The sequence below is a fragment of the Amphiprion ocellaris genome, chromosome 2, assembly GCF_022539595.1.
Source record: "Amphiprion ocellaris isolate individual 3 ecotype Okinawa chromosome 2, ASM2253959v1, whole genome shotgun sequence".
Taxonomy (NCBI): domain Eukaryota; kingdom Metazoa; phylum Chordata; class Actinopteri; family Pomacentridae; genus Amphiprion; species Amphiprion ocellaris.
Window position 1 is genome coordinate 35,407,950 of NC_072767.1, and position 15,721 is coordinate 35,423,670.

Here is a 15,721-nt window from a genome sequence, read left to right on the forward strand (position 1 = left end):
GTTTTTAGAGTAGAAACACTGAAACTTGGTGTGCTAACTTTAGTTCTTGCACAAGTTCACCATATCATGCACAGCCGCATGGATATATGAGAGTTAGGGGTAAGAGTTTCTGTATCTTCTTAATTTGTACAATATTAAAGGTTTAACTGATATTTCAGGCTCTTGATCAGTGGATGTGCAACGATTTCGATTTTCACAAAACCTTTCAAAGGCATCCAACACAAATGGAACAACAGCTTGATTACAAAAGGAGACATTTCTGCCATCTTTGGGGGACTAATGAGGGTCCGGCTTTTGGCACAGGAGTAAAAAGGAGGACAGTGAGGATGGAGAAGGGAGGGAGGGAGGGAGGCAGGAAACAGTCCACACTTCCTCAGACAGGATACTGCGCTCCTCTAAGAGGCATCCTGGACTCTAATGCCTCAAAGGCCTTCATCAAGTCTTTCATGCAAACACACTCAAGTTTTCCTTTGACATTGTGCCACATTGTAGAGAGGAGGAACACTGGTGGCTCATGCACCTGAGAATAGAAAACTCAGCAAGAACTGAGAGAAGAACAGAGTCAGTCCAACATCGTCAGTAACTCTGTCCTCAGGATTAGATGTGGAAAACTGATACAAATTTTGAACCCAGAGAACTACTTGTACCAATAAGAAGATCAGGTTTTGTTGGCAATAATCAAGTAATATAATGTCCGTAGTAAGATAATAGGACCTTTGGGTTTATCCTTGTAATCTGTGCTTGTACTTAGTGTGCTGAAAAGACATATTTACTAAAGTAAAAGTTTGAAGGCAAGATTAGAGCGTTAATTAGGGACAAAATGAGGAGTCAATTAACTGATTATTAGCCTCGTGATAGAAGGTTGACCAGCAGCTGTTTCAACAATCAATCAGTCAGGCAATATACTTATTAAAGAAAAAATGCAAATAAATAAATGGTTTCAGCATCTAAAATGGCAATATTTACTTGATTTCCTGGTCTGTGACACTAAATTCTAAACATTTGGCTCTAACAAACAGTTTGAATATCTCAGTAAAACTGAATCAACTACATCATTTAATTTTTCATGTTAAAAGTCAAATTAATAACGGTTCACGAAGACGAGAGTGGATTTCTGGGCCAAATACATTTTTAAAAATATTACTGTTACTATATTATTAGCCATTAGGACAAGTTTATTTGTAACTATTGCAGATTTCATACATGAAGGCACAGTGATTTACACTGTGCTTAAAAATGTTTCAAAAGAAGAAAAAGTGCCTAAAAACAACAAAATATTAATTAAAAACGGAAAAAGTCAACAATGAAATAAAGTAGAGCCAACTTTAGTAAAAGTACTGAGAAGTTTGAACCACAATTTATAGTAAACGTGTCACAATCATTTTTTTAAAATCTGGAAAAAAGAAAAATATATATTTAATCATGTATTTATTTACTGAGGCCTACCACAAGACAAATACTTTTCATTTGTCACCCTTGGTTTCAAGAGAAAATACTTCGTCCTGCCTTCATGCTGGTTTGGTATTCAGGGAGGATAGATTGAAATGCTGCCACCTGCTGTGCTATTTTCAGGAACTGTTCGCTAAATTTTAATTGAAAAATTCTCACTTCTTCCCGTAGACGTTGTGTGTGAGGTATTTTACAAAAACACCAGGCAAATTATCAAATTATTACAATTAAACAACTACCTGGCATTTCCCATTATCTCTTTTTCTATCCGGAACCTTTGCGAGACGTTTCCTGACGGTCTCTTTTCCGCGTTGCACACAACAATGTCTCAAAAATGATGTGGAGCTTCTTGGGTCTGAGTGTCATCGATCTTTGGTGGTGTTTTCTGGCTTCGTGTTTCTTTGTGGCTTTTTGTGCGCACAAAGTCTCGCAGGGCAAATACGAAAAATGTCGAGTTCACGCGATATTTCAGGATCTGATTCGATACGGAAAAACCAAACAAAATATCAAACGAGACGAGTGGATGCGGCTGTTCGACGTCCCAAAGAGGTGATAATAAAACCCAAATGTAATGCATTTATAACGTATGTGTGTTGTTTGTGCGCTTGTAAATAATTAACCAGAATTTAGAGGTAAATAATGCTGTTTACTTCTTTAAAACATATAATAGGGAGGAAACCCAATGAAGCATACTGTGTAATAATTGATTTATTTGTGTAGCACAGTTATAGACTGCTTTTAAAGTTATTTTAAAAAAATACAATATTATAAATATTCATACAGCAAGTGCAACTCAGTGTTTTTTAAAAAAAAGAATAAAATAACACAAAAACAAAAAAAAAATCACTACTACTATTACTACTATTATTGATAAAACTACACAATAAGGTACAAGAGTCTATTCAAAAGTTTTTTAAAAGTCTGTAAAATTACATCAAACTACATAAATGTGACACAAAATACAACATGCATTTCAACAAGAGCAACAGGTTATAGAAGGAAATGAGTGTCTAACTACTATGTACAACTATAGATGTGTGTTAAAGAGCAAGTGAACCAGAGTTTAGTGCAAAATACACGTAGCAATAAATTACTGACACCTTATTCTGCCTTATTCCAGAGAGCTGATGACACATAATGCCGCATCTCTGTACAAGGGCTGCAGCTAACAACTGTTTTGTCAATTAATTCTTTGATTCGTGGTGAGAAATGTCCATCAATGTTTCCCAAAGGCCAAGATGGCAAATGTTTTGTCCACTAATCTAGAAAATCCAGTTTACTGTCATAGAGGAGTAAAGAAGAAATATTTGGGTTTAAGAAGCTGTAATCAAAGACTTTAGATTTTTTTTTTCATCCTAAAAAAATACTTTAACTGATTAAATGATTAAAGAAATAGTTGCCAGTTAATGTAGTGGTTGAAAACTAATCTAAATATTTGATTAGTTGTTGCAGCTCTGTCCATCTTAGTTCTATTCTAAGGAATTTTAAAGAGACCAGAGTTTAAGAACCTAGAATAGATGTACCTAACTATCAAATCAGATAAATAAGTGATGAAAAACTAAAAGCAAAATCTCAAAATGAACAGAACGAATGCCAATGAAGAGCATTTAAAGCTGCTGTAATGTGTTCTCTGTATTAAGTTTGGGTGAGAAGATGTGCTGCTATTGCTGCAGTTTTGAATTATCTCACATTTGTTTCGAGATTTTTTTGAGAGGATAGAAAAAAAGCATAACAGTAGGTCAAGTCTGTTAGAAACAATAACACAAGTACATCTTTCTGTATCTTCATTAGACAGGAAAGATTGCATATAAGCTGCATTTCTGAAACAGCAAAATAAATTTTTAGTGATGTTTGTCACCTGGAATTAACAGAATAGGTGACAGTGAAAGATAATGCAAAGGGCCAGTGTCATCAGATGAGAGGGAAATATAAATCTGTGTATCATCAGTGCAGCTATGTTAGTAATGATTTAGTTAAATAGCCTCTTGTTTCTCCTTGTAGGTGGTTCTGGCACTTCTACGCCATCTCTGTAGGCTGGAATGGTCTCCTTCTACTCCTGCACCTTAACTTCATCTATCAGCATCAGCCGCATCCATCATGGCTGACTTGGATATTAGACGTTTTGACAGGTGTACCAGGAACTGACAGTCGAGGTAAACTGACACACCCTCTGCTCTGCTCTGTTCAGGTGTGTTTGACTCATTCTGGTGTCTGATGTTATTATTGTCTGCAGCCCCGCAGCTGTCCACTCTGCTGGTGCAGCTGCTGCTCTGTGTGCACTCCCTCAGGAGGCTGCTGGAGTGTCTGTTCATCAGTGTTTTCTCTGACGGAGCCATGCATCTGGTGCAGTATGTGTTCGGTTTGGGGTATTACGTCGTGCTGGGGTTGACGGTGCTCTGCTCGGATCGCATGGGACAAGGTTAGAACGAGATTAATCCTCTTTATGTTCGGTATTTTCTGGTTGTGTTTTGCGTTTCTGATGTTTGTGCTGTTGTTTGTAGGGACTGGCGCCCTCCTCTCGCAGCTGGACTGGCTTCATGTGGCTGGGTTTGTACTTTTCATTGGGGCCTCACTGCTGCAGCATCAGTCTATAGTCCTGCTGGCTGGACTTCGCACCGGAAAGTCAGGTGAACATGCACATTTTTCTCTGCTTGTTCTGGATCTAAGCTATACAAAACCTACTGCAGAAACATGAAATCTGATTTTGATAGGAAATCCATCACGCTAGGCATCATATTTTTTCGTTTATTGTTGTGATTGTTGAACAAAATTAGAATCATACATAATATTCAAAATGACATGCAAACGCATATTGAAGCTGCTTAACTAATTATTTAGCTGCTGCACCAAATATTCTACTATGTTCACTTTGTCTGACTACTGTTTGTGTGTTTATCAGGTTGCACAAAGTTAGTTCATCAGAGGTTTTTGCTCCAACCAGAAGAAAGGATGATAAGGGTAGAGTTAAGTGCAGGAAAACCCAAACAATGAGCTAAAAGGGGCAAACAAAAAAGCATAGACCTGAGTGGAACTACAGTTGGTTGATAACCCCATGAATTTGTAGTGAAACATTTCACATTACTTATGCTAATTTGATCCATTGTTATTATAAGCATATTGATTAGTGCAGCTTTAACTTCACTCAGATGGCTAATTAGAGAGTCAATAATGCCTCTGTTTGTTGTCTTTTGTTAAATCTTGCAGGAACAGTGGAGACACTGGCTCACAAAGTGCCGAACGGAGGCTGCTTCGAGCTGGTTTCATGTCCACATTACTTTGCTGAGCTGCTGATCTACGTCTCACTGAGTTTTGTTTTCAGAGGTGTTTCTTTGACCTGGTGGCTTGTGGTCCTTTATGTGCTCTTCAACCAGGCGCTGGCAGGACAGCTTTGTCACGACCTCTACATCAGCAAATATGATTCATACCCAAGACACAGAAGAGCGTTTATACCTTTTGTGCTCTGAATGCTCTGGTGTCACTGTCTGTAATGTGAACTGAGAAGTCCCACCACATCCGTAGATGTCTGAGGAGCTGAAGGTGCAGGAGTGAAACTCACCTCTTCCTCAGCATTGAATAACAAGCTCGACTGGAGCTGCTTAGAGGCAAAGTGGACAACTCTAGCTTTACAAATGTGAATGTGGATTTTGGAAGAAGTCTTTGCAGGTGATATATGAGCTGTTTCTGATGTGAAAACACTGTAGATGTCATTTACATTTGTTCATTACAGGGAGAACTTGCTTTTGTCACACCAAAGTGCTTCAATGCAGTTTATCATTAATGTGTATTAAATTACTGTGTTGGAACTGATATGCAACTTTAATGTTTCTTTAATTTTAAAAAGCCCCTTTTCGAAGCATAAAAAGTGAAATTGAGGTTTTGATTGAATGTTTTTGTTGCTTTTGTGACATATCTCTATAAAAGCACATTAGTTTGTTTTGTGTAACAATGACCAAACAAGTGGTTTTACTATAAACTATGTAGTATTTACACCAATAAGGCAAATTTCATGACCATGTGCCCAATAAAGTGTTGTTCCCCTTTATGCTGCTAGAACTCCTGTGACCCAGTGGGGCATGAACACAGGACCTCTGGGGATGTCCTGTGGGTTGCAGGGTTGGACCTACCTAGATCAGGTTTGCACATCCCACAGATGCTCAGTGAGATGTGGATCTGGGGAGTGTGGAACCTGGATGAATACCTTAGTTCTGTCGTGTTCCCTGGGCTACCCCTGAGCAGTTTTTTAAAGTGTGTTGAGGTGCATTAAGGGTGGCAACTGGCATCAACATGTCAAAACATCCACAGGAATGTCAGGACTCAAGGTTTCCCAGCGGGCATCATTTCATTACAACAAGATGATCAAAGTTTTACACTTTATCTGTCAGTGTTCATAATGTTGTGGCTGATCAGTGTATAGTACAAAAATGCAGTTTTAACAGGAAAGTACTGTCATTATGTTGAGAATCCCAAACATTCAGAAATTTGTTTCTCATACACAGAATTACGCACTCCAACATAAAATCTGTTTTGCTGTAACTAAATACTGCCCTTCCAACCAATAAACAGATTTTATAGTCCTCATCTGGTCATTGAAAAAACCCCTGAAAGCTCAACTTTGTATTTATTTCAATCAAATAATCCACTCCACCCTTAAAATGGCTTATACATAACTGTGCAGCTTTGTTTCATCTAGAATGTGCAGATCTATTAAGTATCCACCCCTTTCTCCAGCCCCCCTTCACCACTGGCTGCAGGTGGAGCACACCAGCTCACCTGCGACTCTGTTCAAACACTGTAAAACTACTCGATGCCGCACAATGGCGCGTTGTAATATCGGAATAATGCAGCCAAACATAATAGAACCATAAACTGGTCCTGAAGAAGCACAATGATACAGAAAGCTCCACACATGATTGGTTCCTTAGGTGCCTTACATATGAAATTCAGAAAGTCTGATTCTGTGTTTTTGGGACTGTTTTCTGTACGCTGCAGTTTGAAGGTGCAAACACTCAGCATGGCCTGCTGAAAAAACAACCTATCAACAAAACCCACTCTTAGGAAGGAGCTCAAATCATATTTTATGTACCTTCAGTGAAGACAAGTTATGAATCCAAAACAATGCTCATTGCAACACTAGTTTTTTCTCGTCTGGGCACCATATTTGGTCTAGTTATTGATTTGAAATATTGTATTAGGGGCTTTGTGAATGAATGTTTTCTGCTGACCAGAACCTGCGTCTCTTCTCCTGGACTATTTATATGAGCAATCACGTAAATTACAATTAAATTAACTTAAATTTAAAGTGAGCATCACCTTTGAGTATACCAGTCTTTAGTCACGAAGGACAGCTTTTCATATGATTCTAGCTGTAAATCATTTTGAATCAAATAAATTCCAAAACACAGAGTTTGGGAACCAAACCCTGTACTCACTTGTGATATTAATATGAAACGGACAGAGCATAGAAAGAAAGTGGAATGACCCACTTTTTAGGTTATTTCAGTGAAATAACCTACAAAAAATGCACATTAAGAGGTTAAAATCTAAAGATTTACACTAAAGTTCTGTCAAGAATTGTAAAGAGATTTTTTCCTCATTATTTTGGGAACCCAAACATAGAAAATATACATATTGAAGAATCTGTGCAATATCAGTTTTTTTCTACACATAGAAGTACAATGTGCAATACCATTATCTTCTACATTTGGAATAATCTGTGCCAGATCAATATTTTGTACACATGGACAAATGTGTGCTAAATCAATATTTTTCTAAATATAGAACAAATCTGTGTAACATCAATACTTCCTGATGCAGTACAAATGTTTTCTTGTGCAATATCAATATTGTGTATGCCTAAAATGTGCCTGTCTTATCTTAACCTATCAAATGTTTCACTACAACATAAAATCTAGTTATTTGCAATTAAATACTAGACTAACATAGATGTGTGTATAATTTTCAGCCTTTGGGCAAAAAACTAATTAGGATGAATTGTGAAGGTGCAGAACATATACACATTTATATATATATTCTAAAACAGTCTCTACATATTATGACTATTTCATGACCTAGCAGTAAGTACATTTAGGAAGTCTTTTTATTTATAAACACATCATCATGATAAGTAGTTGGCTTTTTCCCTTCATATCTTTCAGTTGAAGTCATTTTAAACCAGGGGTGTCAAACTCATTTTAGTTCAGGGGCCACATTCAGTCCAGTTTGATCTCAAGTGGGCCGGACCAGTTTTTACCATAGGATTAAACTGATTGAAAAAGTCAGATAAAAAAAAAAAGACAAAATATTACAAAAATGAGACACAAAACATCAAAAAAATTAGACAAACGACATGAAATTGTTACGGGAAGGGGTCAGAGAACCCAAGCGCAGGCACACAGAAACTGGCAGGAGGGTGAATAAAGGCAAGAGATTTATTTTACCCAAAAACTAAACCAATACATAAATGGAGAACTGAACCGAGAGGACAAAACTAAACCAAACAACTCAAAATTCGACAAAAAACACTATAAATACAAAAACGGAAGCCTACCAAAACTAAACTAAGGAGTGGTACTCACAAGATGGGGGAACTGAATACAGAGGGGAAAACAGGCTGAGGAAGTCCAGGGGCAAATGGAGATGAGGTAGAAACAACTGGCTGGAGACTGAAGCAGGGCTGATGAGAATTTGGGAGGAGAACTGAGTACATGTGTGAGAAAATCCAGTAGGGGGGAAAACAGAGTTCAAAAAGTGAGGAAGCAAATCCAAAAGAGTGTACTGAGTCCGTGACAGGATGTGACTCTTTGAAGGTATGTGGGTCAATGATCCGGCAGGGAGTGAATGAAAGCACAGGGCTTAAATAGCAGGAGGTGAAGTAGAGAACAGGTGAAAAGAGTGAAGTAATTACTGCAGCTGATGTGGATTACAGCAATCAGCAAGGTGCAGGCAGGTGAGTGAAACAAGGGAGACAGACAGATGCAGAGACCAACAGATGCAAACAGAGGGAGCCAGAGGGACAAGACAAGGAGAGAGAGACGACAGGGAGAGAGAAGACAGGATGAGTGAGAAAAATCAAGAGACAGATGACAAAGAGAGGAAGAGGGGAAAAGGAAGAAAAGAGGAAGAAGGAGAAAGAAGGGCAGGGGCTAGAGCAGGATCATAACAGAAATAAAACAAAAAAAGACAAAAAAAAATAGACAAGTTACAAAGCAGTAATCTAGTATTTTACTTTGGGATCAAAGCAACTTGTCATGGTCTAGAAATGATTTTAAATTTATAGTTTTACTAATTTACAATCTGCAGTTAATGTCTTCTCTGGAATTTTTACACTTTGAGGGCCGGATTGGACCCTCTGGAGGGCCAGTTTTGGCCCTCGGGCCGCACGTTTGACACCCGTTTTAAACTATATTTGAATGAAAGTGTTACCGACAATGAGACTGGCCAATCACTGAGCTGTACACTGCGTACGTCAGCAAACCCGGATACGTAACACCTCCTACGGCCCAATCAGCGGGCAGCTTTGTCCCTCGATGCGGCAGCAGGATCCCAACTTCCCCCTGAGTTGGCCCGGCCGGTCTGACCGTGACGTGTATCACCGAGGAGTCCCTCAAATTGTTCATGCTGCTAATATGAAGTTAGCTAGTTTTGTTGGCGATGTTATGAAGTAAGAAACTGTCGTGGAAGTCGTGTTCGATCAGTGTTTCGGAAGCAATAATGCCTCTCACGGTCGGCGGAGGAGGTGGACGGGCTGAGAGGAATGTGATGCGCGTCTTGTTTCCGCTCGTGTTGTTGTTGTCTGTCGGAGTTGCTGCTATTCAAGAGGAGCTGAAACCTGTCCAAGAGCAACCCCCGCAAGAGGTAAAAGCTTTTATTCCGTTGTCGTTACCGAAATGTTTTACTATCGTCGGTGAGAGACGGTGTTTGACGCTGGAGCTGCTGCTGCTGCTGCTTCCAAGCTACTGTCGAGCTAGCAGCACATGCTAACTGAGGCATAGCTCACAGTGTTCCGGGTTAGCTAAAGTGGGTAAAGTTACCCTTTATTTCTACACGGTGTTAGCACAGTAAATATTATAAGTACAGTTAAAGTGACAGACGTGTTAGTGTTAGCAAGAGAGGTCACACTGACACGATGTAGTTGTGTTTACTCTCAGTAAAGCGGTTGAAGCATTTGGCGTCATTGTTAAGTTAATTAAAGCAAACATGAACTGTTGACTCTAATCATAAATTACAGTTTACAGAATGTTAGAAAATGGTGAAAAATACTCATCAGTGTTTCCCAAAACTCAAAACGATGTCCTCAATAGTCTTGTTTTGTCCACAACCCAATTATATAAATGTTACTATCATAGAAGGGAACTGAAAAAACAAAATATTCACATTTAAGAACTTTGAATTAGAAGATTATGACTTTATTTTCTTTAAAATGATTCAGTCATTATCAAAATACTTGACAATTAATTGATGACGAAACGATGAATCATTGTAGTTCTGTTAGCAGCTTTACCTTAACTAGATTAAATGTGATTAAATATAACTTGTGAGCCTGCCACATAAACATGAAACAAATAGGTAAAACTAATTGTTGCTTCATGTTAGGAAAATAAAGCTTCCACCTCGGAGTAGAAGGCCAACCCAATCTTTTATTAGATGATCAATGGTAATTTATTCAGACAAAGCACAAATAACAAAGAATCTGAATTTGAATAATGATATTTAGAGCTACAAAGATTCATCCATTAATTGTCAGCTACTAAATTATTTGTCAGTTATTTTGATAATTGATTACTTAGTTTGACCTTCGTTTTTTTCTAGAACCAAAAGTCTCAATTCTCTAATAAAGGTGTCTTAAATTTCAGTATTTTCTGGACTATAAAACAAGAAATATGAGATCACTTGATATTCCACCCCATTTTCTGAGTTTAACAGGCCAAATAACTAACTGATTGATTGAGAAAATAATCAACATAGTAATCGACAATGGAAATAATTAGCTACAGCACTCGTTACCTACCTGTCACTTTGTGCTCCTGTGTTGATTCTCTTTGCAGAAAGCCCCCAGTTCCCACCCAGTAGGCCCAGTAGTTTCTGAAGATGCCACCAGCAAAGGAAACCTGGGTTTCATTCACGCCTTCGTGGCCTCTTTCTCAGTCATCATCGTCTCTGAGTTGGGAGACAAGACATTTTTTATCGCAGCCATCATGGCCATGCGTTACAACCGTCTCACCGTGCTCGCAGGGGCTATGCTGGCCTTGGGTGTCATGACTTGCCTTTCGGGTTTGTAGAAGTGGATGTTTTGGCTTTGCACTTAAATATTATTTGGAGTCACTCCTCTGTTGTTTATGAAATAATAACTAATTGCTGCCTTCCTCTCCCTCCTCAGTACTGTTTGGCTATGCCACCACCATCATCCCTAGAATCTACACATACTATGTGTCCACTGCACTCTTTGCCATCTTTGGTGTGCGCATGCTGAGAGAGGGACTGAGAATGAGTCCAGATGAAGGCCAGGAGGAGCTCGAGGAGGTGCAGGCAGAGATCAAGAAGAAGGATGAAGAGGTGAGTTGACTTGAAATTATGCTACTGAGAAACATGTCGTTACTCCTGACACATCCAGATGTACAACTTCAGGGCAAACACAAGTCATTATGTATGAGTAAACATAGATAATTTACATAAAGAACCACTGAAAAACCTTCAGAGTCAGGCTGGTAGCTACATTTGTCTCAGTTCTCACAGGCTCACATATGGCTCACATTACTTAGTCACATGGAAACCTCTCTCTCGCTGATGCTGAAAACATATTTTACCTGTCAGCATGAATGTTTAAATGTGAATCCATCCAAAGTTTATCTAACAAGTAATCTTTCATTGTGTTGAAGCCATTTTTATCACAAGGCTGCAGGGGAGTAAGGGCATTTTAACCACAGCTACTGTGGATTAAAGTAGAGTTGCCCAAGGGAATCTTTTCTGAAATGGCCCATTATAAACACTGATGAAAGTACCCATATACAGCAGAACAAAAATAATCCAGATGACTGATCACACCACTTATCACACCTAAAACTGTGTCCTATAAATTAACTGAGCTCTGGCCAGTAACAGGCTAAGTAGGACAGTAAAACACAATATTCCTGCATTCTAGTGCATAAATGCAGCATTACAGCCATTGTTTTACTACATTCCCTTTATCTTTATCTGTGCAGCTCCAGCGGTCTAAACTCGCTAACGGGACTCCAGACGTGGAGGCCGGATCAGGGACTACCCTGCCTCAGGGAAAGTGGCACAGCTTCATCTCACCAATCTTTATCCAAGCTTTCACCCTCACCTTCCTTGCAGAGTGGGGGGACCGCTCGCAGCTGACCACCATCATCCTAGCTGCCCGGGAGGTTTGTTACATTTATTTATGTTTTACTGTGTATTTCATGATATACCTGAATTCTTACTTTGAGTGGCTCCCGAGAGAAAACAAAACCATTGTTTTGAGAAAGACCACTAACAGCAAATGCCCCTCACTGTTGTATTAATACACTGGTAATTAAATATTTAAGGAAAGTATTTTATTCAGAATCACTTTGAAAGACTGTTTTTCCTTCCCAGGATCCATTTGGAGTTGCAGTGGGAGGTACAATTGGACACTGTTTGTGTACAGGACTGGCTGTTATAGGAGGGAGAATGATTGCCCAGAAAATATCTGTTCGAACAGGTGAGATGGCCTTAGATATTGATTATTTTTCTGTTTAGATTTGATGAAGAATGTAGTGAGCGTAGATGCTTTTCCACAAAAAGTTCCAGGAACTTTAACCTTCCCAGCGGAAAAAGTTTCACCAGCACTTTGTGATTGACTTTTTCACAGAAGGGAAAAATATTGCCAACAAAGTCACAATCTCATGTAGGTTTTTTGGATCACTCAATAATGTATTGTTTCTTTGATATTAGTAGGTAAAAAATAGAATTATGAATAATCAGGACAACTGCTAAAGTGAATATTATTTGGCCTGAAATGCTACCACAATCTTTATGGATATAGGTATAGACAACCTAGAGTTACTAGTTTGTTTTTTCAGACATGTCTCAGAGCAACATGTTCCAGATTTGTAGCATGACTGGAACCACATGTAAAATCCACACCGGAAGCCTTAATTGGCCTTTAGGATTACTGTCAAATTAACTTTTACTGATGAGACTGTGTGGAAAAGATCAGTCGTAACTCAGGGAAAGATTGGTATCTGCTTCTATTTGTGCATCAAATGTCATTTAGTTTTTTTGTAGAAAAACATTAATTAATGAGCCCCAGTGTCAGAAAAAAACTCTAACATATTTCATTTTCCTGTTGACATTTAACAAGAAAATACAAATATTCTGGTTGTTCATCTACAATTTACTTTGTTTTCTTCTTTTCTTTCCATAGTTACAATCATTGGAGGGATTGTTTTTCTGGCATTTGCCTTCTCTGCCCTGTTCATCAAGCCAGAAGCTGGATTTTAATCGGAAGAGAGACTTTGAGGTTCACTCTGTAAATAAGTGTAAAATTTACTGTAGAGAGACTGTAGTTTTGACTCAGTATGTGTCCAACAGAAGTGTATCAGGCTAAACAGAGAGTCAAAGTCCTGCCCGACTTTCCTAGAAGGCCTCTGTTCCACTACTGTCTGTGAACCAGTGGGATTCCTCATAAGGGTTCAGGTTCACATTAAATAACATTTCCCACGAGTCTTAACTTGTAGTACAGACCAAAGCCTCGTGGGAGGTGTCGACTGTTATCAAAATGCGTTTCAACTTTATCAAGTGCAGGAGTTCAACCTTTAGCTTTAGAACAGAAAACCTTCCTGACTTGAAGCAAACCTCTCAGTGAGTTGCAGATTTGTGGAACAGGTGCCACCCAGGAGAGGAGGCAGGACTCGGTCGCTTTCTATCAGAGCTGTTTCCTCTTGACAAGGAGTGTGAGAGAAACCAGACTGAATTGTTACTGGTTGCAGCCCTCTTACACTCTACAAGGTTCAGTGGTTCAGAAATTGAACCTGACATGCAGTACTTTCCCTCTCACTCTACAGTTAGACACCGAGCCATTTATAAATCTCTTTGCCTTTTTTGTTTTATTTTTAAATGCTGAATGGTTGATTTTTGTTTTATTTTTTGGTATGTTAAACATGAGCCCCGATGCTGTCAGGTGACTGTTGGCAGGAAACTATTCATAGACCAAGCTGCCGGAATTCGTCATGCGTCCAGCAGTCGAGGCTGGTGTCGTTTCCACCTTCCTCTGTGAGTGACGCTGTTTGCTTCTGTGCATTAAAAACTCATAAAAAGTGGGTCGACTTCACTTAAGAGGGGAACACTGAAAGCAGAGCCAGCAGCACATAATATACAACTTTTTTTGTGATCTGATTTAAATTGAGATTTTATTTTAGGCACAAGACGACATTAAATATTTCCCTTAGTTTCACATAGGAGCAGTGTTTTATATGAGACAGATTTGGAGCTGGTTTCACAAAGATAGACCACGACTGGGGTTTTGATCTGACTAATCACTAATATTGAACTTGGGAGATAAATAATTTGTTCTACAGATAAATTTTGATGTCCAACTCAAGTAGGAATAATTTACGTTGCATACAAAACATGGCACATCCAAGTACTTATTTTACTTTGTGCCAGCAAATAAAGGAAAATTCAACTAAGAACGTGTCAGTACAAACTAAATAAATACATTAAATAATTAGCAGTAATTTACTACATTCTCAGAAAACTCTTCCCTTACTGTTTACTGGCTATGCAATGTCATCAGTAAACTGCACGTTCTCTTCAGTTTTTTCCCCTTTTTGATAGTTTGTCTCAGTATTGAGTTAGCCTGGAAGTGGAGGAGCTAAGTTTATTTGGCCGAATAATCGGTATTTATTTTTGTAAAACTGGGCTCACACTACAGGAGTTTGGAACTGATTTACTTTAGTTTCACCCCTCCTGACAGTTTGAAACAAAACCTTGTCTGCAAACTTGGTCTGAACCTCCCGGTTTATGTGGTCGTGTAAGGGGTTCAGCTTTTAACTTTCCAAACTACTCACAGAACCATCAGGGATGCCCAGATAATATCCAGTGGATGTGGGTATCTCGTTAGCTCCCTGAGCAGCAGACACTGTTGTCAGACAACGCAAATCATTTTAGCCCTTTAGGCTAATGTTAGCTACACATAATGGTATTACTGATAGTTAAAATCATCTTTCCAACTGTTAGACCCACCTACACTTCTGATTGTGTTTTTTTATTCACTGCAAACTATTATTAGAATCACAAGAAGTTTTTGCAATGCAGTCTCCGTTTTGTTTACATCTGCTTCCCGCTCCCTGTAGCATGATAAACTTCATAATAACCTGCAGTGTATGATTTACCATTATTTCCCATTCTTCTAGTGTGTGCATGACTAAAACTAGAGAGAATATGAAGTAGGAAGTTTCTCTATGTGTGGGATGCAACCCAACACCTGTAGCATGAACCTGGCGTTAAACTCATTTCTGAACAAATTCGAGTGTAGCAATTCAGATCTGTCTAAATTTTCTTTGTGAAACCAGCTCCTGAACCACTACAATAGTTCTATGTGGACCTATTCAAAGGACAGTGTTTGCAGAACGCTGATCGACATCATACGTCCAACAACAAAACATGGATCTGGTTGAAGAAGGGCCAGGAATCATCTCCACAGATCAATTCTTCCTCTGTGATTTCAACCTCACTGCCTCACCTGTTGCTGCCCTGAATCAGTTATGGTAACAGATTTTCAAAGAACGACAGGTACAGAATAAATCTACTAAGCATACAGTATAATTCACTACTCTGAGCTGTGATGTAGCTGCAGCAACATTTCAACATGTCAACATAGTTCAAAACTCTGTACCTTTTATTTAAAGCGGTGTCTATTTATTTAGCTTCATTTTCTGTCCTTTTAGGCGTACGTACTATAGACACACCAGGTGGGAGAGGTCAACGTGAAGAAGGAATGGAACTACTTTTTTAAGGCTAAAGCTGCGTTGTCAATATTTGACAGGCTGTGCCCCTCTGTGAAATATTTCTGTTTGTCATACAGGTTGTTTGAAATGCCTATAAATCTAAAATGCTCAATAAAAACAGTTTGACGCGTCATCTGATTTCTAAACCAGTAAGCGGTGCTGTGATTGAGCTGAATGGACGCGTCGTGGAAAGTTAATGCAAGGAAATAAAACAGCAGATTAATTTCATACAGTTTTATTTTGAGATTTAAGGGGAGCAAACGATTGATGCGTTTGCCTTCAAA

At 38.8% G+C, this 15,721-nt stretch overlaps 2 protein-coding genes across 2 annotated transcripts; both read left to right on the forward strand.

The window, feature by feature from the left end:
* Positions 1-1,757: 1,757 nt before the first annotated feature.
* srd5a3 (steroid 5 alpha-reductase 3) lies at positions 1,758-5,491 on the forward strand. Its single transcript, XM_023271865.3, has 5 exons — positions 1,758-1,998; positions 3,451-3,602; positions 3,683-3,868; positions 3,951-4,076; positions 4,654-5,491. The coding sequence occupies exons 1-5, from the start codon at positions 1,784-1,786 to the stop codon at positions 4,911-4,913; spliced, it is 939 nt and encodes a 312-aa protein (XP_023127633.2). The 5' UTR covers positions 1,758-1,783; the 3' UTR covers positions 4,914-5,491.
* Positions 5,492-8,979: 3,488 nt separating this feature from the next.
* On the forward strand, positions 8,980-15,570 carry tmem165 (transmembrane protein 165). Its single transcript, XM_023271870.3, has 6 exons — positions 8,980-9,303; positions 10,494-10,719; positions 10,826-11,001; positions 11,649-11,831; positions 12,043-12,148; positions 12,854-15,570. The coding sequence occupies exons 1-6, from the start codon at positions 9,160-9,162 to the stop codon at positions 12,928-12,930; spliced, it is 912 nt and encodes a 303-aa protein (XP_023127638.2). The 5' UTR covers positions 8,980-9,159; the 3' UTR covers positions 12,931-15,570.
* Positions 15,571-15,721: the final 151 nt, after the last annotated feature.

Excerpts from the sequence above, each read along its gene's own strand:
- srd5a3 (XM_023271865.3), top strand. The coding sequence starts at position 1,784 with ATGATGTGGAGCTTCTTGGGTCTGAGTGTCATCGATCTTTGGTGGTGT. Across the intron at positions 1,999-3,450 it reads CTGTTCGACGTCCCAAAGAG|GTGGTTCTGGCACTTCTACG; the intron begins GTGATAATAAAA and ends TTCTCCTTGTAG. Across the intron at positions 4,077-4,653 it reads ACTTCGCACCGGAAAGTCAG|GAACAGTGGAGACACTGGCT; the intron begins GTGAACATGCAC and ends TAAATCTTGCAG.
- tmem165 (XM_023271870.3), top strand. The coding sequence starts at position 9,160 with ATGCCTCTCACGGTCGGCGGAGGAGGTGGACGGGCTGAGAGGAATGTG. Across the intron at positions 11,002-11,648 it reads TCAAGAAGAAGGATGAAGAG|CTCCAGCGGTCTAAACTCGC; the intron begins GTGAGTTGACTT and ends TTATCTGTGCAG. Across the intron at positions 12,149-12,853 it reads GAAAATATCTGTTCGAACAG|TTACAATCATTGGAGGGATT; the intron begins GTGAGATGGCCT and ends TTCTTTCCATAG.